The sequence below is a fragment of the Anopheles maculipalpis genome, chromosome 2RL, assembly GCF_943734695.1.
Source record: "Anopheles maculipalpis chromosome 2RL, idAnoMacuDA_375_x, whole genome shotgun sequence".
In the NCBI taxonomy this organism is placed as follows: Eukaryota; Metazoa; Arthropoda; class Insecta; order Diptera; family Culicidae; genus Anopheles; species Anopheles maculipalpis.
This window is the reverse complement of record NC_064871.1, coordinates 64,318,725-64,341,758: the sequence shown is the minus strand read 5'-3', so window position 1 is coordinate 64,341,758 and position 23,034 is coordinate 64,318,725. Positions and strand designations below refer to the sequence as shown.

The following is a 23,034-nucleotide window of genomic DNA, read 5'->3' as shown; positions in this document are numbered from 1 at the left end:
AGTATGGATGGTTCGCTGGAAGCCCATTTCCGTAGCTAGAATCCTACTTTCGCATAAAGTTGCTCGGTTTGGACCTGCAACGTCTGCACAGCTTCAGTTGACTGGCCGCCGGATACAAAATCATCACCGTAGAAGTCACAAGAACGCAGTGCTGCTGCTGGAAACTCACTACCATGGTCCATTACTGTCTGTTGTAACGATCGAACAGCCAAAAAAAAGCCGACTTCCCGTTGAAGTCGGTGTTCTATCGCTAAGAACCGTCGTAGAGCGCTTGACCTCGAGTCGCCTAGCTTGCCAATCATCTCTGGCTTTTGTGGAAGCTGAACCACGTACCTGCCGTCTTCGTCTCTGGTAGTAGTTGTAGTGAAATGTTCTTCGCACGCTCGCTCTTCGATGCTCCAGTTGGGTGTGTTGCTCAGGTCCTCGATGGCGAAATACTGCTTCTTAAGGTTGTCCAACTCGTTTGTGTGTGTAGCCATCGCACAAATGACTGGTGATAACGGTGCGGCAATGGTAGTGCTGCCGCTGAAGACCCAGCCAAACTCAGTTTCATGAAGAGTTGGCATGTTGTCACCCAAGGAGAGCCGTCCTGTCCTCAGAATCTCGAAGAAGTGTGTTGCTCCTAACATAATGTCTATAGTTCCTGGTCGATTGAAGGATGGATCGGCCAGGATGCAGGTTTCAGGAATCTTCCAATGGCTGACGTTGATTGCATGCGTCGGCATGTCCACAGACAACTTCGGCAGCACAAGCAATTCCAACGAAGCGGCGTAGTTTGAGCATCGCGAATGGATGGTGGTCTTGACGGAATGTCGCACATTTGACCCTGTGCTGCCACCGATGCCTGCCAACGGGAGATTGATCAGTTTCCTGGACAAACCCAAAAACTGGGCCATCCTTCCTGTGATGAAGTTGGACTGCGCCCCACTGTCCAAGAGAGCTCTTGCCGGATGGCTGATTCCTGCTCTGTCCGTTATGTTGAGCACTACGGTAGACAACAGCACGGTAGATGGCACTGCTGTTGTGAGGGATGTTGTAGATGCCTCACTAGATGATGGTTGTTGAACACCAACTCGTGGAATTGACGCTGATGCTACCCGGGGCTCCTCCTTATGCAGCAGGGTGTGATGACGTCGCTTGCAGACACGACACGACCATTTGGATGGGCACTGGGTGACATTGTGTCCAGCGCCGAAACAGTTGAAGCATCGTTTCCATGATCTCACCTTGGTCAACTTCTCCGCTACTGACAACGCAAGAAAATCCGGGCACACGTAGAGGCCGCTGTGGTTGAGGTGAGGGCGTTGGTACTCACTGTCTTACGAGAGGGCTTTTCCTGGGATATACAGCTTTCGAGCACTTCGCACTGACGATGGATGAAGTCGAGCGTTTTATAGAGATCAGGAAACTTTCCGTGTTACAGCGAACTTTCCAATGTTTTCCTGGTTTCGGCGTCCAAGCATGATGTTAGAAGGTGAGTGATGATCAGATGGCTGGTGCTGTCGATGGATTGCTTCATGAAAACCAATCTGTCCACATGGCTCTTGCAGGTTTCCGCTAACGTCCGTAGTTCCTTGGCGGACTGTTTGGGAACATGCTTCAGCTGCAGTAATCCAGCGATGTGCTTCTCGACGATCAGCCGAGAGTTTTCGAAACGCTTCACCAAAACGTCCCACGCGCTTTGGAAGTTGTTGCCGTTCAAGTGAAGTGAAGCATTCAGGATACCAGCTGCCTTTCCTTGTAGAGCCTTGTTCAGATGATGAAGTTTGACGGCATCAGACTCATTGGTTCGAGCCATGATGTCCAAGAACAAGGCCTTGAACTTTGGCCAATGTTCATATTGCCCGTCAAATGTTGGCATGGGGATGCTCAGATGATGTTGCATGCTAACGGGTGGTGATGCTTCTAGTGTGGGCTTCTTGTCGATGACAGCAACCTTTGCTGCCTTTGTAGCATACAGGGTGTGGAATGCTTCATCTTGAGCCAAGTCCTCTTCCACGTCATCTGGCATTTGCTCGATAATGAGGTTCATGAGATGGCTTTGGACCTCCTTCAACTCGAGTAGCTGACCTCGCTGAACTAGGGATAGCTCAAAATCCTGGGGTTCGGTGTTCATATTCACCAGTTTGCGTTGCACTTGCTTGTGCTTGGTCCTCAGACTTAAGATGTACTTGTCTGGACCTGACTGTGACTGGTGGTACATCGCTGGCGGACTGACCTCTGCCATTTGTCGCAGTTGGGGATGCGGCTCCACAGGTATCGTTTGTTCCATCTGTCTGCCTTGATGCTCTTCGAAGATACGAAACGATTCTTCTTCTGGAGGCGGTGAACGTGTGACTGGGATCGGGCTCGTTTCGTTGTCACGTCTTGCTGATTTTTTTGCTAATCGGCTACCACGACGTGTCCGCATAACAGGTTACCGATGAATAAACAACCCGTCCGATTGTTCCGTGGTATGGCCGGAGATGGAGGGCTGGCGTTGGATCTTCCCTCGCTCACAGGGCGCCGATGAGGAACCAACCCGTCCGGTTGTTCCGTGAAATGGCCGCAGCTGGAGGGCTGGCGTTGGAACTTCCCTCGCTTACTGGGCGTCGATGAGGAACCAACCCGTCCGGTTGTTCCGTGGTATGGCCGCAGCTGGAGGGCTGGCGTTGGAGCTTCCCTCGCTCACTGGACGTCGATGAGGAACCAACCCGTCCGGTTGTTCCGTGGTATGGCCGCAGCTGGAGGGCTGGCGTTGGAGCTTCCCTCGCTCACTGGGCGCCGATGAGGAACCAACCCGTCCGGTTGTTCCGTGAAATGGCCGCAGCTGGAGGGCTGGCGTTGGAGCTTCCCTCGCTTACTGGGCGTCGATGAGGAACCAACCCGTCCGGTTGTTCCGTGGTATGGCCGCAGCTGGAGGGCTGGCGTTGGAGCTTCCCTCGCTCACTGGACGTCGATGAGGAACCAACCCGTCCAATTGTTCCGTGGCTGCTGACCAACGCTCACGTTGATCCGGTTCGAAGGACCAAAATGTAGGGTACGGCCTACTCCGGGAATTTTGGAATGGGAAGAGGGAAGGAAGCTAAGAATGGTCGATGGGCAAGCCAACAGACCACCTTGAGGGAGAGTGGAGAGGAAGCCAAGAGTAGTCGATGGGCAAGCCAACAGACTAAACCGGATGAAAGGGAAAGGGTGTCAGGAGCGGTTGATGGACAGGCCAACAAACCAACCTGGGATATAAAGTAAAACCTACAGTCGTAAGACTGTGCAAGAGAGTTTCGAATGTGTATGTGAATACGATATCTACTCAATTGCTTGAAGTTGAACTTAATTTTGGTTTATTTTTGGAGGGTCCTGATCGCCACTCGACATGATTTGTTAGCAATGGATAACTATTCCCTCGAGTGCGCACCTTATACTAGTTAGTCCTTTAAATCTAGGACAACACCCCTTTCTCCGATTGATCATAGAGGGAGCCACTTGTCGTTTCTTATACTCCCTTTTGTCCTTGTTAAGTTGCCACTAGATGGCGTGACGTAATCGCGAATACATGAGGTGTTATGCGGATTGCCTACCTTCATCTTCTATTTCCAACAATTTCTTTTTTCAATTTTTCATTTCTTCCGAAAACCAGCTCAAATGGTGTATAACCATGCTCTAATTTTGGTGTTGTGTTATATGCGAATGTGTAGTAATTGAGTCAATTATCCCAATCATCTCTGTGTTCATCTGAAAAAATTCTGAGGTATTCGTTTAAACATTTGTGGTTTCTTTCTAATGCTCCTATTGTTTGTGGGTGATATGCGGTTGCGAATTTCTGTTCTATTTTGAGTAATTTAGAAATGTTGCTAAAGATTTCATTTTTGTATTCTGTGGCCACATCTGTTCTTATTTCTGATATATTAGTTCCGTATATCAACATGAATTGTTCTACTAGAGCTTTAGCAACTGTAGTCGCTTCTTTGTTTGGAATTGCTATTGCTGTTACGTGTTTTGAGAAGTTACATTGTATTGTTACAGCGTATCTATTGTTGTTGTACGTTTTTTGGAATGGTCCAACTGTATCGATCGATATTAATTGAAATGGTTGTATTGGTGTACCTGTTTTTACAAATGGTTCGATGGTTTTTTTTCTGGTGTTTGTTTAATTTACATAGGTCGCAATTGTTTACAAAATTTTTAATTGTTTTCTTTTGATTTGCCCAAACATATTCTTTCCTTAGTTTTTTGTACATTTTACATTGTCCTATGTGACCTCCTGTAGGCGTGTTATGTGTTTTTTCGAGTATTTCGTTGATTGTACGTGGGTCTTCGATGTATTTCGGGGCATCGTAAATAGTTATTACGGTTTGTTTTAGGGTTTGTTATGTGTTTGTTTGTTATGAAAGTGTGTGGTGGGAAGAAGAAAAATTGTATTCACAGTCGCCATGTGGTGGGAAGAAGAGATTCACGGTCGCCATGTGGTGGAGAAGAAGAAACTCGGACTTATAACCGCGACGAGAACGGAACAACGTGAGTGCAAACTGTGCGGACCAATATCTTTCTTTTATCTGACTGTCCAGGCAGTCTGAAGATTCTAGATGAGAATCTTCCTTACAGGAAAGTTGGAGACTTCGAGGCCTTACCTTTGGTAGGGGGACTCTCGATGCTCATCGGCGGAGCAAGTCGGCCAGGCGACTTTGGATGTTCAGAAGGAATATCCCTTACAGGCATGTTGGAGGTTTGAGGACTTACCTTGGGTAAGTTGGGTTAGACACTCATACCTCTAGAAAGAATTGAACGCAAGATTTAGCTTGTTGTACCTTCTCTCTCCATCTGCCTGTCTGTGTGTGTCGAAGGCTTCCAAGACCGCTTTATTTATACCCAATTCTTACAATATTTTTTGCTCGCTTTTGTAACCAAGATTGTTTCTTAGTGGTTGTTCTTTTTGTTATTGCATTTAGTACAAAAATATTTACGTAAGCATAAAATGTGTCGCGGTGCGATCGATTGCTGCACTTGTAAGAAATGTGTCGGATATCATTCGTCGTTGGATCTATATGCTTGCTATGCATGAAGTTACTTGTTTGTGTTTTGTTGTTTTGTGTTGCTGACCACTGTCTGGACTCGCTGGTTGTTTCGAACTGATATCATATTGCATTGCGTCACTCGCTAGCCGGGTACGCTGGTAAGTGTTTGAATGTTCATGTTAAGGCGTGCGCGTGATCAAAATAGCTGAAGGTACATTTCTTACGTTCTTGGCTAATGCAGGTTGTTTGTTAAATTGGTGAATTTCTGCTCACCGTATAATGCTACGTAAGGCTTGTTGTATGCGAAATAATGTTTACTCTAGTGAGATGTTTAGCAGATATGCTACAAGTGCATGGAACATTTTAGGTTGATCAGAACACGCTAATACTATGTTTGCTACATTATCTGAAGTATTGGTGTTTGTCATTGATCTGGTTATCACATTGATGGCCTTAATCTCATCCGATGTGATTGTAATGTGTGACAAAGCATCCGCTACTACATTCTGTTTTCCTTTCACGTGTTCGATTCTAAAATTGAATTCTTTGAGATCAAGTCGGATTCTCGTTAATTTGGATGAAGGATTTTTCATACCGAACAGGTAAACTAACGGTCTGTGGTCCGTTTTTACTACAAAACTTTTCCCAAATAGATACGGCTTAAAATGCAGAATTGTCCAATGTATGGCTATTAGTTCTTTTTCGATAATTGCTTTATTTGACTCGCCCTTTGTGAACGTTCTGCTGGCGAAAGCGATTGGTAAGTCTCTCCCGTCATAGGATTGAGACAGTACTGCTCCACATGCTGCTGTGGAAGCATCCGTTGTTAGTATGAATTATTTTTCTAAGTCAGGATACTGCAATAGTTTTGGGTTCATCAGCGTTTTCGTGAGGTAATCGAATGCTTCTTGGCATTGCGCTGTCCAATTGAATATTGCTTTCTTTTTCAACAGGTTGTTTAGGGGTTTTTTTTCTGAGAAATTTGGTACAATTTTCCTATAATAATTGCAAAATGCAACGTATCTTCTTACGTCATAGTTCTTGATACAGTCGAATTTTGAATCGTCTGGCAAAACGCCCTTATCTTTTGTTATCTTGTGTGCTAGATAGGTTACTTCTTTTTTTTTTAAAGAAATTTTTTTCCGGGTTTAGTTTTGGGTTGTATTTCCTAAGTCTTTCAAAACCTTTCCTTAAGTTCGTCAGATGATGATTTTCTGAGCATCCTATTACCACAATGTCGTCTACATATACAAATGCACATTCTGGGGATAAGCCTGTCATTGCCATTGTCATCATATTTTGGAAAGTGTTAGGTGAAATATTCAGTCCAAATGGGAGTCTTTTGAATTGGTAATGCCCATCGGGACTCGAAAAAGCTGTGTATTTTCTAGAATTTTCTGATAGTGGGATCTGATGGAATCCTGACATAAGGTCTAATGTGCTGAAGAATTTTGCACGACGTAGTTGATCAATCCTAGGCAGTGGAAGTTTGTCTGGTAGAAACTTTTTGAACTTTAGTTGCCTGAAATCGACTACTAATCTCCATTTCTTCTCTTTTGATGTCTTCTTAGGAACTAGTAGTATTGGTGAAATGTAATGTGATAATGAATGTTGGATGACATCATCCTCGAGCATTTTGCTTATTTGTCTCCTAATATCTGGCCCTTGTGCGTGTATTTGCTTCTAGTTTGGTATATACACAGGTTATTTGTCTTCTAGCCTAATTTTTTGTTCGTAGAAGTTGTTAGTTGTTAGTTTGTCTGTATGTAAATGGAATATGTCATTGTATTCCGCTAGCAATTGTTGGAAAGATTGTTCCGTTTTCTCGGAGATATTTTCCTTTTGTATTAATTGCTGTAACGCTTCATACCTAGCTTTATGTGGGTTAGTGTTATGTGGGTTAGTAAAACTTAACTTTATTACCATCGACCGGCGGAGTTAGATACCGTTCGGATTAGCGTCTGAATATCAACTAACTTTGGTTTGATTTGGATTGATGCTGGTGCGCTGGTCCGTGCTGAATTATGCTGCGTTGCAGATAATGTTTAGCTCGCTGCTCGGTTGTTTGTTTGTTTATTTAGCTTCGTTGCAGGTTCTCATGTTGCGATGCTGGGTGGCGCGTTTTGCTGCGTTGCTTTTCTTGTGCTGCGCTGTCATCTTAACTCCTCCCCTCTTAAATGACTTTGCCCTCAAAGTCTCGTTGCTGCGTGGAATGAAGTTGGTCTGCTAACGAAGGTTTCGGGTCGTTTCGCTTGAGTCATGTTTACTTTTATCGTCGTTCTCTTGAAGTGGAAGAATAAACAGATTATCAATGCGCATAGGCATATGAATGCAAATGTTCCTCCGAATACATTAAATTTCCATCTAAAAGAATCATTCTGCAAGTTAATACTTTGTAGTTTTTCTCTATGTTCTATAGTGAGTTTTTGTATGAGTTGGAGAGGCGGTTTATGTTCGATTTCGCCCTTATCGATATTGATTCCTGCTGTTGATTTGAATGGTTTACCAGAAATGGTGACTTCGTTGTTTGAATAAATTTCTCCATTTATGATAATGTTACAATTTTCGAATTGTATGACGTAGGAACCGTTCAGTACTTGGTTCATTTTGCTGCAGTTTGATGCGATTTCTGTTATTACGTCATTGATTAGTATTGTGTCTTCTTTGATTCTTTTTATGAAGCCTCTTTTCGTAGTTACATTGTGAATCTTCTCTTCTCACAATTTGTTGAATGCATGTTGTGGGTTTTTGTAATCCGATTTGCGGACATATATAAACATCTTCTTGTTGTTGGCACTTCTCTGTTATAGCATATACGTGGGTTTGATTTTGTAATATAAAGTTTTGTGTGACGATTATACGTGCATCGTGTTGTATTATCGAGTCGATATAGTCGTATTCATAAATTCTTGAAGATATTTTGGGAAATTTTAGCATGTATAGTATATGTGATTCATTTACTGCAACTTGGGCAGTTGATTGCGTTAGCAATTCTTCCGGTGTGTTGTATTTAATGTTATTCTTCTCAAGAAACTGTTCTATTGAGGTCAGATCCTCAAGGGATAGTAGCTTACTGCTCGGAATCCCGTGTTTAGCTAACAGTATAGCGTCTTCTATGACATCCAATTTTTCTTGTAGCATATTTATGTTGGAAAGTAGAATAAGTTTTCGAATTTCCACTCGGTGTGACTCATAGCGTTCGTTTTCAATATTTACGACTTGGTTAGCGACATCAGTTATTTGTTTCAACCTGTCATTGAAACCTTGGTTGATTATTATTTGTTTGTTGCTTTCTGCTATCAGGGAGTTCATTGTGGAGTTAATGACATGTAGGTCGTCAGCATCTGGAGTTCCAGCGATCCATTTCCAAATTTTGCCTATTGTGTCCCATCGTTTTTGTCTTTTCACAAATGGTTTGATTTTCGCAAAAGTGTCCTGTAGCATGCTAGCTATTATTCTGATCAAATTTTCGATAGATTCAGTAGAATTTCCGTTTGGACTATCTTGTAATGTTTCCTCTATTGTTTCATTTATATCAGTTAAATCTATTGGATGTATTGTTCTTATGTATCCAATTTGTATCTTAGCTTTATGGCTAATGGATTGTTATTTAAATCATGTATGTTTATATCTCCGAAAATTAGTTTGATCAACAAGATCATTCGTATTCTGTAACGATAGTTAAAATAAATTTGAAAGAGTGTGAATATTTTTTCACAACTTTCTTAAGTTTACTTTATGTATTTTTCGATTGTTTGAATCGATAATATATGTTGGATGATACTCCTTTACTTTTACTGCGTTAAAACGACTGTCGCGTTTGTTATTCGTCTTTTTCTTTTCGAATGCATATTCGTTTTCTACGTAATCCTTATATTTTTCGTTTTTGATTTTTTCTTCTTTCTTTTTGAATAGCTCTAGTATTCTTTCATTTGTTTTTTCTCTTATTCTTGATCTCTCTAGCAGATCGTTTGATATTTCTCCTACATACACATTTCGTGGTGTATCCTTTATGAATGAATGTATGCTGTGATTATACTTATAAACAGCTTGTTGTACTAATGTTATAATGCTCATCTCTGGATTGAGTCTTTTTGTGCATCTAGCGATTTCCCTTATTGTCGAATGGCAACGTTCTATTTGTCCATTCGTTTCTGGACGATTAACTGGAGTTTTAAATATTTTTACTCCTAGATTTAGTATTGATTGTTCGATAACGTTTGACACAAACGTATATTCGTTGTCTATTACAATTTGAGCTGGTAAGTCCCAGTCATATAGGAGTTGTAGTAAAACTTCTTTTACATCAGCGATGGAATTCGATTTTATCGGTCGTAATTTAATGTATTTTGAAAATTTATCTATTGATGAGATAAATAAAAAAATTGCGTTATAAGCAAAAATATGTCGATATGGATAATCTCTCCAGGATATGTCGGTATTGGTGTTTTAACTGGTATAAATTGTTGGGGTTTTCTCTCGTATTTTTCTGTTTTACATATTTCACAATTTTTTACAATGTTTTGAATACTTTTTCTCATTCCAGGAAAGTAGAATTTTTTTATAAATTGGGATGAGTTTTCCTTAGCATTTCTGTGAGCAAAATAATGAATATTTTTGATTTCTTCAATTTGTGTTTCTTCATCGCATAGGTCTTGTGCTTGTAATTGAGAAAATCTAGCTTTGACTGTTTTTGGATTATAGAGAGTTTTATAAACCTCTTGGATAATTCCCACTGTTTGTTCATCTGTGTGAATACCATTAATTACATTTGGATTGATTATTTTTTTGAATTTATCCTTGATAAAATCAGAAATGTTGGTTCAATGAAAATATGTCTTGAATTTCGGGAAAGGGGTAATTAATTGGTAGAAAGAATTAGTTCCAATTTTAAATACTAGTTGGTTGTGGAATACATTAATTGGTGCTTCTGTTGAAGGTATATACGAATGATCGTCTTCGTCAGCTGAGTGCTGAATTGGGGTTAGTGAGTTTAGTTGTATACGGGAAAGTGCGTCTGCTACGACGTTTGATCTTCCGGGTTTGTAGAATAATTGGTAGTCGTGTTCCTCCATGAAAGATTTCCATCTTTTCAGTTTTGCGTTGTTATTCTGCGGAGATAAAGCAAATGTTCATGGTTGATGATCTGTATGAATATTAATTTTAGCTCCGTATATGAAGTTTCTCAATGTGTGTAATGCCCAAACGATGGCAAGTATTTCTTTTTCGTTGGTTGCGTAATTTTCCTCTGTTTCGGAAAGAGTGCGACAAATGAAGGTTATCGGTCTATCACCGTCGTGAAATTTTTGTGAAAGCACTGCTCCTAGTGCTTTGTCCGATGCGTCTGTTGTTAGTTCGAATGGAAGTTCGAATCTGAAAAAGCAAAAACATCATTAGAAAATATTATGTCTTTAAGGGTTTGAAATGCGTTTTTTGCGGCTTGGTCATATTTAATAGGAAATTTTTTTGATTCGTTTTTGGAAATTTGGCGATGGCCATCCTCCCCTCTTAGGAGTTTTGTGATGGGTTTTGCCAGTTGTGCATAGTTTTTAATAAACCTGCGGTAATAATCTGACAGTCCTAAGAATCTTCTCAGTTCTTTAAGGTTTTGTGGTTCTGGGAAATTTTTTATGGCTTCAACCTTTTTTATATTTGGTTTAAGTCCTTCACTTGAGACTATGAATCCAAGGAATTCAACTTCTGTTTTTAGAAATTCAGATTTGTCCGGTTGTATTTTAAAATTAGCGGCTCTCAGATTTTCTAGAACAAATTTTTAAAATTTTCAGATGTTCTTCAACTGTTTCGCTAAAAATGATTACGTCATCGATGTATATGTGACAAATTTTTCCGATATGTTCCCTTAAAGTGTCGTCCATGACGCGTTGGAATATTGAAGGGGCATTTTTTAAACCAAAAGGCATGCGTACGAATTCATATTTTCCGTTGTTTACTGAAAATGCAGTTTTTTCAATATCATTTTCCGACATAGGTACTTGATGAAATCATGACGCTAAGTCAAGAGTTGTGAAATATTTATTTGAACCTAGATTGGCTAAAACAGTAGATGGATCCGGTTTAGTAGATGGATCCGGTCGGATCCAAGTTAGTGTTTAATTTTCTGTAGTCTACGACAAGTCTATTTTTTTTTCATTGGCAGCATCCAGTTTTTTTTTGGAACAATCCACACTGGTGCATTGTATGGGGATTTCGAAGGTCTGATGATTCCATCATTTAGGAGTTTTTCAATTTGCCTGTTAACTTCACCTTGTGGTGGTTTTTTAAAAAAAAAACTTAACTTTATTACCATCGACCGGCGGAGTTAGATACCGTTCGGATTAGCGTCTGAATATCAACTAACTTTGGTTTGATTTGGATTGATGCTGGTGCGCTGGTCCGTGCTGAATTATGCTGCGTTGCAGATAATGTTGTGCTCGCTGCTCGGTTGTTTGTTTGTTTATTTAGCTTCTTTGCAGGTTCTCATGTTGCGATGCTGGGTGGAGCGTTTTGCTGCGTTGCTTTTCTTGTGCTGCGCTGTCATCTTAACTGTTCTGTTACCTTTCAGCATTTTCATGAGAATCTGGTACACTGCGACGAATGGTGTCAGTGTCAGCCATCCCAATCAGTTTGTCAAACAGAATCTTTTTGGTAAAGCTAATCTCACGTTTTAGCATTATACGAGCCTCGCGAAACATAATTCATGCCTGCTCCTAAAGTTAGTTACCGTAGGACCTCTGCAAGAGACGGTTTGCTGCCATGAATTCTCTGCGCAGTTGTGCGATTTGATCTATCCACCAAAATACTCGCTGATATGTTCTTTGCGAGAAACACACTCTTAGCATTGCCGCTTCACACTGTTAGCGCCTGTACCAATGGTTCATCGGTAATGGACTCCAAGTTAGCTATTCGCTTCGTAAACACTTCTTCAACTCAACACTATTGAAAGGCGTAGTTTTCCAAAGACGACTTGGCTACATGTGTTGTCTTTATGGCCGTTCGAAGCGCCGATTGTGTATGTAATGGCCTTATGATCATTGAAGATTAAATTTTCTAAAACATTTTATTGGGGATCTCGAGCAATGGAAGGAGCGGCGAGGGTAATATCCACAACCGACGAACCAATTCCGTGGCTGACGAATGTCGGCTAAACACCCTCGTTTAAGACCACCAATATGAGTCTAATCATGGACAGCAGAATGTTTTCACCCCTTCACTAATGTGGAAAGACTCTTTTGGTCATGTCACTGCCTCACGCGAAAAACAGCCTTCTTTGTTTTACCTGCTTTTTCAACGCAGGTTTCGAATTCGCCCTCGAGCTTAAGCTCCTCGCCCGATGCTTTCCTAGCGCAGAAGAAGTGTTGGCCAAACGTGCCAAAGACAACCCTTTATTTTACTTTTGTTATAGTGTAGTGTAGGCACAGGTTTACTAGTTACTTTGTTAGTTAATTTGATAGTTTTTTGGTTAATTAGTAAATTACTTAATGCTAGTTTTGTTATGTATTTAGATAGATGTTAGAGTTAGAACATGCAAAGATGAACTACTAATGAACTCGTTGATGAAAAAATTTACTGAATATGAATTAATTAATGTAATGAAGTAAGGGGGAGTTAAATAAGTATTCAGCCGCGTTTCTTCATTGCTCCGTCACAATATCACAACCGGTGAAATATTCTACAATAGGTAAGAATAGATAAGACGTGTAAGATAGGCGAGATTGTTGGATGCGTATGAGCACGAGTATCCTATAACGTGACAGCAGGACGAACGCTATCTGAATCGAGATCGTTATCTCGTTACAGGATTGGGTTACATGCCATTCGACAACTAGTAGCAGCACAGAGAGATGGCAAGGTGATATGGTGCCACGGCGCAATTAGCTTTAGTAAATTAACTTGATTTTTTTTATATGTTATTTACGTTGTGGTTTATATCATTTATCGTCTACCCAAATATAATATCCTAGAGAATAAAATATAAAAATCATGGAATACTATTATTATGAAAGTAAATTTGAAAAAAAATCGTCGTTAAACGTTTGACGGCTCGGTTCCTTTCTCACTTTGTTCCGCGTTTAATACTTATGGTTTTGTGTTTCGTGACGTATCACGTCGTTAATTGTTCTATGGACGACCGAACTGCTTCTCATCATTCTGCTGAGGTCGTGTATGGAACGAAATGGAGCGATGAAACACGCGACTGTGTTTCATCGCTTTATTTTCGGACCTACAGTGCTGTGATTGAACACCGCGCAACATTTCTCGATGGCGTCTATCTGCTCTTCGTGTGCTGAATCACTGGATTTTGCTGACGGCATCATCGGATGTCCTTTTTGTGATGCAACTTTTCACCGCGGATGCTGCAGACTACCGTTCGAGCTGATTGATACGGTTTTGTCCCACCTTGATGTGCATTGGATCACCTCCAATAACCACCGGTCGCCTATTCACAACACGCACACCAGCAGCTACCGATCGCCGTTCCACCTGTGGCTACCGATCGTCGTTCCATGGCACGCACTCGCAAACACACCTCTTACAGGGAAATGCAAATGATAGCGTGCGGCGGGCCAACTTTAGCGAATATTACAGGTACTTATGAAATCCTCGACTACTGATATAAAAACCCCCAATACTTTGGCAAATCAGCAAAAATAAACACAAAATCCTGCAAACTAGTTACGGAAGTCGGTGCGATTGATACGGAAAACGTATATTAGCCGATTGAAGAATTGAAAATGTAAACAAACTTTTTTACATGTCTATTTTTTGAAATTACCTAGTTTCTGCGCGTGAAAACCAAATGAAAATTATATTTTTATAGAGGTTAAACATAAAGTGCTTGGTTTTTACCATTAAATGACAAAAATTAAAAAAAAATAATAATTTATGCATCACAAAAACAAGTTTAAATTAAAGGTAAAATTCGTTTAGGTTCAAAAAATATCTTATGTTGGTCTAGCAAGCGAAATGTCTACAATTTATTTTTGCGAATTTCGTGTCTAGTGAGTATTATGAAAATAGCATAAAGTGTGTTAATTTTTGGTGCATGCAATCATTATATTTCTATACGTAACAGGTTGGCTGATAAGTCCCCGGTCTGACACATAGATGGCGCCGCTAGTATTAAATGCATATTATTTTTATATAGCACCAACCTTCAAATGATTCGTGTCAAAATTTGACGTCTGTATGTCAATTAGTTTGTGAGACAGAGCGTCTTTTGTCAAGCAACTTTTGGTTGCTTGACGAACGAAAAAAGAACGAAGAAGAAAAAAGTGTTGTTTCCACCAAGACAACGCACCGTGCCACAAGTCATTGAGAACGATGGCAAAAATTCATGAATTGGGCTTCGAATTGCTTCCCCACCCACCGTATTCTCCAGATCTGGCCCCCAGCTACTTTTTCTTGTTCTCAGTTCTCAGAAAAGGATACTCGCAGGGAAAAAATTTGGCTGCAATGAAGAGGTGGTCGCCGAAACTGAGGCCTATTTTGAGGCAAAACCGAAAGAGTACTACCAAAATGGTATCAAAAAATTGGAAGGTCGTTATAATCGTTGTATCGCTCTTGAAGGGAACTAAGTTGAATAATAAAAACGAAATTTGACAAAAAAATGTGTTTTTCTTTGTTAGACCGGGGACTTATCAGCCAACCTGTTAGGTGGTATATTGTCTTCCCTTATGATTACCAATTGCCCTTCTTCTAGAGATACTGGTGGAACTATTAAACTTTTGGCCCGGGCCTGTAGCTGCTGTAAGTATTCCGGATACCAACGCGCCCATATATGCTGCATATGTGTTTGTACCAAATCAAACTTCTTCAATCTATTGAAGGCTGATACCTGACTCCTATCAACCTGTGGCAACGCCAGCATGTTCGATCCTACCAAAAAATGACCCGGAGTGAGTGGTTGCATGTCCGAAGGCTCACTAGAAAGCGGAATCAGGGGTCTTGAATTTAAGAACTGTTCGACCTGTGCTAGCAATTTTACCATTCCCTCCGGACTGAGGCTCGTATTTCCTATCGTGCGAATTAGGTGCTGTTTAGCGGATCGTACAGCAGCCTTCCACAGTACTCCGAAGTGTGGCGCCCTAGGTGGAATAAACTTCCACTGAATTTCTTTATTGGCACACCAGTTGAAGATTTCGATGCGTTCGCTAGTGCTGCACTTAAACATCTCGTAGAGGCGATGAAGTTCGTGTGCAGCCCCCTTAAACGTAGTGGCATTATCCGAATGCAGTTCCACGATTTTGCTTCTGCGAGCCAGGAAGCGCCTTAGTGCTGCCAAAAAAGCCGCCGTAGTGAAATCGTTCACCAACTCAATGTGGACCGCTCGTGTTGCAAAGCACACGAAGATGGCGATGTATGCCTTGGTGGGACTTCTATTGGCGATTTCAGCAACACCAGACCGCAATAGTCCACACCACTTACAGCAAACGGTCTAGTGGGTGTAATCCTAGATGTCGGAAGATCTGCAACGGATTGTTGCACCAGTGTAGGTTTAGTCTTGAAACACTTGTGACACCGATGGAAAACCAACTTCGTCAAATTACGGCCATCGATTATCCAGAAGCGTTCACGACGTTGGTAGTCCAGTTGGTGGCGAAGTCCAGAAGCGTTCACGGTTCTCCTTGAATTTGTGCCACCCTGTTGGCAACAAAAGGCTTCTACCTCCGTGGTGCTGAATTGAGCCAATGTAGCACGGTCATGGAATCAGTCCAAGCGAAAGCATCGTATTCGCCGTTGAGGGACTGACTAACCTTCCGCAACAATTGCGTTGCCAACCGCGCCGCACAAAGCTCGAGTCTCGCTATAGAATGTGTGTTCGACAACGATACTACCTTAGACTTAGCTGCCAACAGCTGTACCGATGTTGTAGAATCGTTTTCTGCTCTGACGTAACAGCAAGCACCATATGCCACCTGAGAAGCATCCGCGAAAATGTGTAGCTGCACAATTGTTGCTTACCGAATTGAAGTGTAACGCGGAATGCGCACATCCCGAAGTGAATGCAGCTTGGAATGAAATGCCGTCCATTCCTTTTGGAGATGTGATGGTAGCTCACGATCGCAATCCCACGGCTTCCCTACAACTTCCACAGCTGTTGCATAAAGAGCTTAGCGATGATAATGGTTGGACTAAGCAAGCCAAGCGGGTCAAAGATTTTGGCGATGTAGGACAAAACTAGCCTCTTTGTCAACATCGTCGCAGCAGTTGGTAGATCGATCCGATATCGCAGCATATCAACTGCTGGTTCCCAAACCAGACCAAGCGTCGATGCAAACTGAGGATCTTGCCATTCGTGAGTAGGAAGGATGGCCAGGTCTTCTGAAGGAATGCCGAGTAGTGCTTCAGGTACGTTCGATCTACCACATCGTCTGTTCCCGTTAGTAGGTCATCCACATAAAAATCGTGCAATACAGGATCCACTGCTCGGGGGTATTGCATCTTGTGATCGAGAGCGATCTGCTTTAGCGTTCTTGTTGCTAGGAAGGGTGCGCAAGACGTGCCATATATAACCGTTTGTAGTTGGAACGTCTGAATCGGCTCTGCTGTGTTTCCTCTATATCGAATGCGCAGGTATTTAGTGTCGCGTGAATCGTGGAGAATTTGACGATACATTTTCTCAACGTCTGCTAAGAGTGCGACTGCGTGAGACCAGAAACGAACGATGATGGTGAACAAATCGTCTTGGATCACCAGCCCAACCAGGAGTTTATCGTTCAAGGAGTAACCAGAAGATGTCTTGCACGACGCGTCAAAGACTACCCGGACTTTGGTGGTTGTGCTCGATTCCTTAAGCATCGCGTGATGAGGGAGATAGTAGTGTTCACACGAATCGTCCACCGGCTCGGTGAGTTGTTTTATGTGCCCTAGGCGCTCATACTCCGACATGAATTTACTATACTCCTCCTTCATTGCAGGGTTAGACTTAAGCCGCCGTTCCACCGCTAGGAGACGACGATGAGCGATTGCTTTCGAATCTCCTAAAATGATATTCGAATTTGGATTTTTCGGTAAGCGTACGGCATACCTGCCAGATAGACCTCTGGTTGTAGTAGCGATGAAATGACGTTCACACATGTCTTCCTCCAGAGATAGAGCGGGCTCGTCGAAGATGGTCTCGCTCTCCCAGAACCGCGTCATTATGGCTTCCAACGGACTGTCGATCGTTGCCATATTGCATACCCGATGTTGAGACGAAAGCGTTGTGTTTCCTGCTACCGCCCATCCAAACTGCGTTTCTACCAACCATGGCAGACCCGAACCGAGAGATTGCTTACGTCCGGTATGCAATTCCCAAAACGTATCGCCACCGATGATCACATCGACCTTGCCTGGGATATGATACGTGGGGTCTGCTAGCGTTACATCCGGGATATTCCACGTAGGCACGTTGATTGGTGAGGTGGGAATCTCCGCCGAGGGTGTTTCCAGGATCAGAAACTCCAATGGGATAGGGAAGTGAAGGTTCCTTGAACGAACGATCGCCGTGGTCGAACCTTTTATCTGCTGCCTTGAAGATCCGAATCCAGACACTGATACATTAACCTTCGCTCGAGGTGTCATGAGCTTTCGAACTAACGTATCCTAAATAAAGTTAGACATAGAGCCCGAATCCAAAAGCTCCCGTGCCTCATGCTTCTCTCCATAATCGTCTACGACGACAACAATAGCCGTCTCGAGAAACACCATATCATCATCTGATTGGGCTGACAAAGCGACTGTAGGTTGTTGTGGTGGTTGATGAAGCAGCGTATGATGCCGTTTTTTGCACGAACGGCAAGAATACTCGGATTTGCACGATCTCACTTGATGGGAACAACTGAGACAGTTCCAGCACCAACCCTTTGTCCGTGCGAATTCCCGTCGCTCCTGAATATTTTTGGCTAAAAATACCGGGCAATTTCGAATTAGGTGATGCTAGGTGTCTGCGCACTGCAATGGACAGCTCACTTGTTGAATGGTCGATGAAACGGGAGTGTTCCTCTGCACAGAAGCAGCGTTGGTTACCGACCGCTGTGGTGCGGTAGGCCGATGTGCCCCGGCCACCTTGAACGGAGCCACAATTCGATCGCACGAAATACTCTGGCTCGATTTTAGGATTCGAATTCGATCAACTCGCTGTACTTATCTTTCTTCTTATGCACTGTATCCCTTTCCCACGCCACAATGGTCTCATTGTCCAGCTTCATCAGCAACATGTTGGACAAAGACGTGTCCCATGAGTCGACAGGTTCTTGCAGCTTCTGCAACCCATTCACATGTCGGACGAATTCATCTACCAAGACGTCAAGCCACCGACACTTTCTGTTGCAATCGCAGGTAGGAAATGTAACCGTCGCCAGTACTCCCCAGATAGCCTCACTACGACCACAAAGTCTGATATGAGTCGTGGAATTATAATTTGTTCTCGACTTCGACTTTGTGGTCTTAAAGGAAAATGGGTTCTGAACCGTGCTATTTTATATCACGCTCAACTTATAAGTTAGGACAGAGGTCGAAATTTTTCAATAGTTTCTGAAATGGCTTGAAAAATTTCAACAATTTTGCCACTTTATGAAACTTTTCGTTATCCTCGAAAGTTTTCTCAAACTTCGTTCAGTTGCTGTTCCTATTCAACGAATTTTTTTTTACATGTTCAGCTTTGTCATTTGACATCAATAGTCGTGGTCCGATGTATTGATCTGTGTTGATTAACAAAAGTTTTGGTGTACCTTGATTTATATAGGAGTTGTGATACTGGTTGTGGTTGGGATTAGGATGACGATAATACCGATAACGCGAAATAAACGTTCACGAAACTGTAGAAATTCGAATTTACGCGGGAGAAAGAAAAAAACACGCTACACGATCACGAAAATTCGACCGATGCCGTTGCTGCAGGGCCAATGAACTTGAACGAGCGCGAGAATTCGAAATGGCGCGAAAGATGAGTTGCACCGTGCTCGTGATGCGGAGCGTTCCGAATTTGCCGTTGCTCTTGATGCAGAGCGAAAGAAAACACTTAGCACGCACGTATCCAGTTCGAAGGACCAAAAATGTGAGAAAACCTCACGAATGTTCGTATAAGTTGTACAATTTGTTTTCTTTCCCGAAAATGAGAATAATTTGTGGTGGTTGTGAAATAAATGCTTCTCGTTCAACTGTCCGTTTGCTATTGTGTATTCAATTGTCCATGAGTTCATTACATGTTCATTTGTTAGTTTCAAATGTTGTTCAATTCCCAACATTGACTTGTTTCACTTCTGCAAAATCAGTCACCCGCACTTGGTATTCTTCTACCTTATCCGCTTCCACACAAATACACTTCAACAAGTCCAGTTCCTTCAGGAGCACTTCCATTCGGAAGCACCAATTGTTGAAATTCGCGCCGTTTAAACGATACATCTTCTTGTCCTCCATTTCGTTAACTTTCTTTTTAACAAGCTCAAGAATGATAAATTAAACACTTTAACGTAGTTTGGGTTGAGCTGGGCCCATAACCTAAAAGCAGAGCGAGGAGAATGAGATATCGGTATCGCAAAGCAAAGGAAGAGAACGCGTGCTATTAGTTTGGATACAAAATGGTGACTAAAATTATCCGTTTATTCTTACAGTACCAGCTTTGACAGTCTTGACAAACAGGGCTCTTCAGTTCACAATTTGCAGGGTTATATTTGTATTTTAACAGTTCTTACACGGTTCTCTCAACTTTGATTGTCCTGATCCGTAGTGCCGGGTTTACCGGTAAATGAACTGAGCGGCCTCGGGAGTCCAGGTTTTCAAGCCCTTCCAAATAACCGTACATTTCCTGTAGGGTGTTGCTCTTATCATACCGATTTGAACAAATGTGATGTTAAGCGGCCTATGCCAAGTCCACTTCCGTCCCTGGTTCAGCCCCAAACAATCTGTTCAGCAGATTCGATGGTCCCATACAGCCTCACGCATTCATGTGATCCGCAGCTGGTGGTCCGTACCGTCCAAGCCAACTTATCCTTGTCCCATTCATCATTCCCAGCCGGAAGGAAGCCCCCGGCTAGACACACTTTTCTTTCGGTTTGTAGACCGGTAGATTCTTTCAACTAATAAATGTTCGAGTGTATGTGTGTGGTTTTTAAATGCGGTTTATTTTAAGAGTTTGAAGATGTTGTTTTGGCCATTCCTAACCACTGTGCTATACCTGCTCACATCACATTCCAGCTCCGAAGTATACCAAACGTCAAACGTTTACCAACAACACCTACAACGGTTGTACGATGAATGTTGTCTGCTGTTTTCGGATTGACTTTCCGCTTCTCTTTCCCGGCCGATTTGTTCTTCATCGTCTGTCCCAACTTGCTCATCATTCCCCGCGCACTCTGCACTTTCAATATTGCACGCATTTGTCACATGAAACTATCACATTTCGATAAAAGTTTTACTAAACAAAAAGCAGTTTGGTTTTGTTTAGAAATCCGACTGAAGGCTGATCAGCTGTTTTCATTCTCTCTCGTTCTCTCCAAATGCTATCTCTTTCACCCTACAAGTCAACTGCGCGGTTGAACACACGATTGCCCTTTTCCATGTTGTTTATCTTCCCTCATCATTCCCTCTGCCCACAAGTTAGCTGTCAGTTGTCATTTGGGTGACTCTCAGAAAATTATAAGTAGGGCAAATTTAGTTTTAAAAAATCTCATCTTTTTTAACACTCCTGGCAAACAGGTAACAAATTTCTTCTTGAGAAACACATCTGAAAGATTCGCTAATAAACAGAGTATGACGCCGTATTCTAAATTTTCAAAAATTATTGTTGGTTTTTCATTTATCGTTAAAAATTTATCGTTTGTTAAAAATATAAATTGGAATTTGATCTCTTTGTACCAAATATAAACGATGTGTCAATCAACATTCGGGACACGAGGAAACTCGAGATACGTGGATTTCTCCGTTCCCAACTAACCGAGTATTTAACGAAACTGACTGTATTTTTGACCATTGAAAAAAATGTTAGCCCCCCCCCCCCCCTCCTCTCACACGAAGCAAAACGCTGTCATTGGTTACGGCATCTATCCTTCAAAACGGGCGCATGTACAGCACGAACAATTCCGAATTGGTTTTCAGTAGCTAATATCTGTCAAATGGAATACGAACCTTCGTTTTTGTCCCAGATTGATGGCAAATATCAAAGGAAAGAAAGTAATTTGTCTTTTGTGGTTTTTTGAGTTCACATATCCACGAAAAAAATTGTTTTCATTTCAAATTTTGAAGTCGGAATACGAAATCTGATAAATGTGTCGATCTGACAAAATCACACGAGCGAAAGACATTTTTCTGTCACAAGCTCATTTTGACAGATAGAATCCAAAATCAGAGGACATAATCTTCTCCCGTGTATTAACCCCTTAAAACCCCTGCAATGGTTGACAATAATATTATATAAACTGTCACGACGTATGTCCGGTTTAAGTCTTGGTGTGCATAATGACAGCCTACACATGGAGTCGAGCCGCGGCAGTTTTTGGTTTATTTACAAGTGCAAGTAAAGATTGTTGTTAGCATCAAATACGCCACTTTCATCTTCGATGGCGAACGTTTTGCTGAGCGAGGCTGAAAAGACGTACATCCTTCATGGAGTACAGGTAATATACCGTTCCGCGTGTGTGTGGCTGTGGGCTATTTACAAGCGCCGTTATGTATATGATTTTGTTTTTCCACAGAAAAACCTCCGAAACGATGGACGAACTAATCGCGAATACCGGCCAATGGAACTCGAGTCGGAGATAGTCGTTCACGCTGCCGGATCGGCTCGACTGCGAATGGCTAATACGGACATACTGGTTGGTGTGAAAGCGGAAATCGACACACCCAGCCCCGATCGTCCCAACGAAGGAAAGATAGACTTTTTCATCGATTGTTCCGCTAATGCAACGCCAGAATTTGAAGGTCGCGGTGGTGAACAGTTAGCAACGGAAATATCTAACACGCTGGCAAAATCGTACGAATCGCGCAATGGGTTCGATTTGTCCGGTCTATGCATTATGGCCAAACACCAGTGCTGGAAGCTGTACGTGGACGTACTAATTTTGGAGTGCGGCGGCAATTTGTTCGACGCAGTATCGTTGGCCGTGAAGGCTGCACTGTTCAACACACGAATTCCGCGTGTTTCCACTGCAATGCACGATGGTGGCTCGATGGATCTAATACTGACCGACGATCCGTACGATTGCGAACGGTTGGACGTGACAAAAGCGCCCATTTTGGTGACGGTTTGCAAGATCGGTGACCAGTGTGTTGTGGATCCGTCGGCCGAGGAGGAAGAATGCAGCGTAACAAGTGTGGCGATCGGCGTTTCTTGCGGTTCGAATGGAAAGCAATCGATCACTACGGTGCATACGGCCGGTGAAGGTTCGATTCGGCTAGAGACGCTTCGAAAGTGCTTCGATATGGCGACCAGCGTCGGCGCAACGCTCAATCAAGCGCTGATGGCTGCGCTACAGGAGGACGAGCAAAGAAATTCCAAAGGCCTGGGAAAGCGTGAAATTTATGGCTTTATAAAGTAAACAAATTTGATCGTTTTATGCAAGAATTTCGGTCTCAAGTATTTTTGTTTGCACATAAGGACTATCAATTTGGGTAGGCTGACCAAACATACCGTGTTTAACGGTACAGTTCCGTATTTTTAACGAAAAGTTCATCCAATTTTTCTTGCGAAACCGATATCAACAAATTTTCCGTACAACGAAAAAACACACAGTTGATCGAACTCGATTGATCAAGTTAATACTCCGTATGTCACCCTTTCAACTATAATCAACTAAAAATGTATTGTTTTTATAACGAAAATATGAAAAGACACTCCCTGTATGGACAAGTTTTGGCACAGATTTGATGAGTTATTTTTTAGCAAAAACTATATTTTTGCTACAAAAACTACAAACTACAAGAAGTTACAAAAATGATTAACTTTAGCAGTGAGTGCATGAAGTGGGGGAAACAACTTTTTAAACTTTTTTCATTGGTCTACACTGTAAGGACAATTTTTTGACACAATGTATGTCCTGGATTTTCATCAACTCCGTCTGGTCAG

At 42.2% G+C, this 23,034-nt stretch overlaps 3 protein-coding genes across 3 annotated transcripts in view; 2 read left to right on the top strand and 1 right to left on the bottom strand.

Moving 5' to 3' along the window:
* The window catches only part of LOC126556358 (protein snakeskin), a 227,264-nt gene that overhangs the window by 54,936 nt on the left and 149,294 nt on the right, over positions 1 to 23,034 (top strand). The gene's annotated exons all lie outside the window — the stretch shown is intronic.
* LOC126556536 (alpha-endosulfine) overlaps positions 1 to 23,034 on the bottom strand; it is a 235,326-nt gene that overhangs the window by 160,028 nt on the left and 52,264 nt on the right. The window lies entirely within an intron of this gene.
* Positions 21,505 to 22,509, top strand: LOC126556242 (exosome complex exonuclease RRP42). Its single transcript, XM_050211467.1, has 2 exons — positions 21,505 to 21,586; positions 21,665 to 22,509. The coding sequence occupies exons 1-2, from the start codon at positions 21,530 to 21,532 to the stop codon at positions 22,505 to 22,507; spliced, it is 900 nt and encodes a 299-aa protein (XP_050067424.1). The 5' UTR covers positions 21,505 to 21,529; the 3' UTR covers positions 22,508 to 22,509.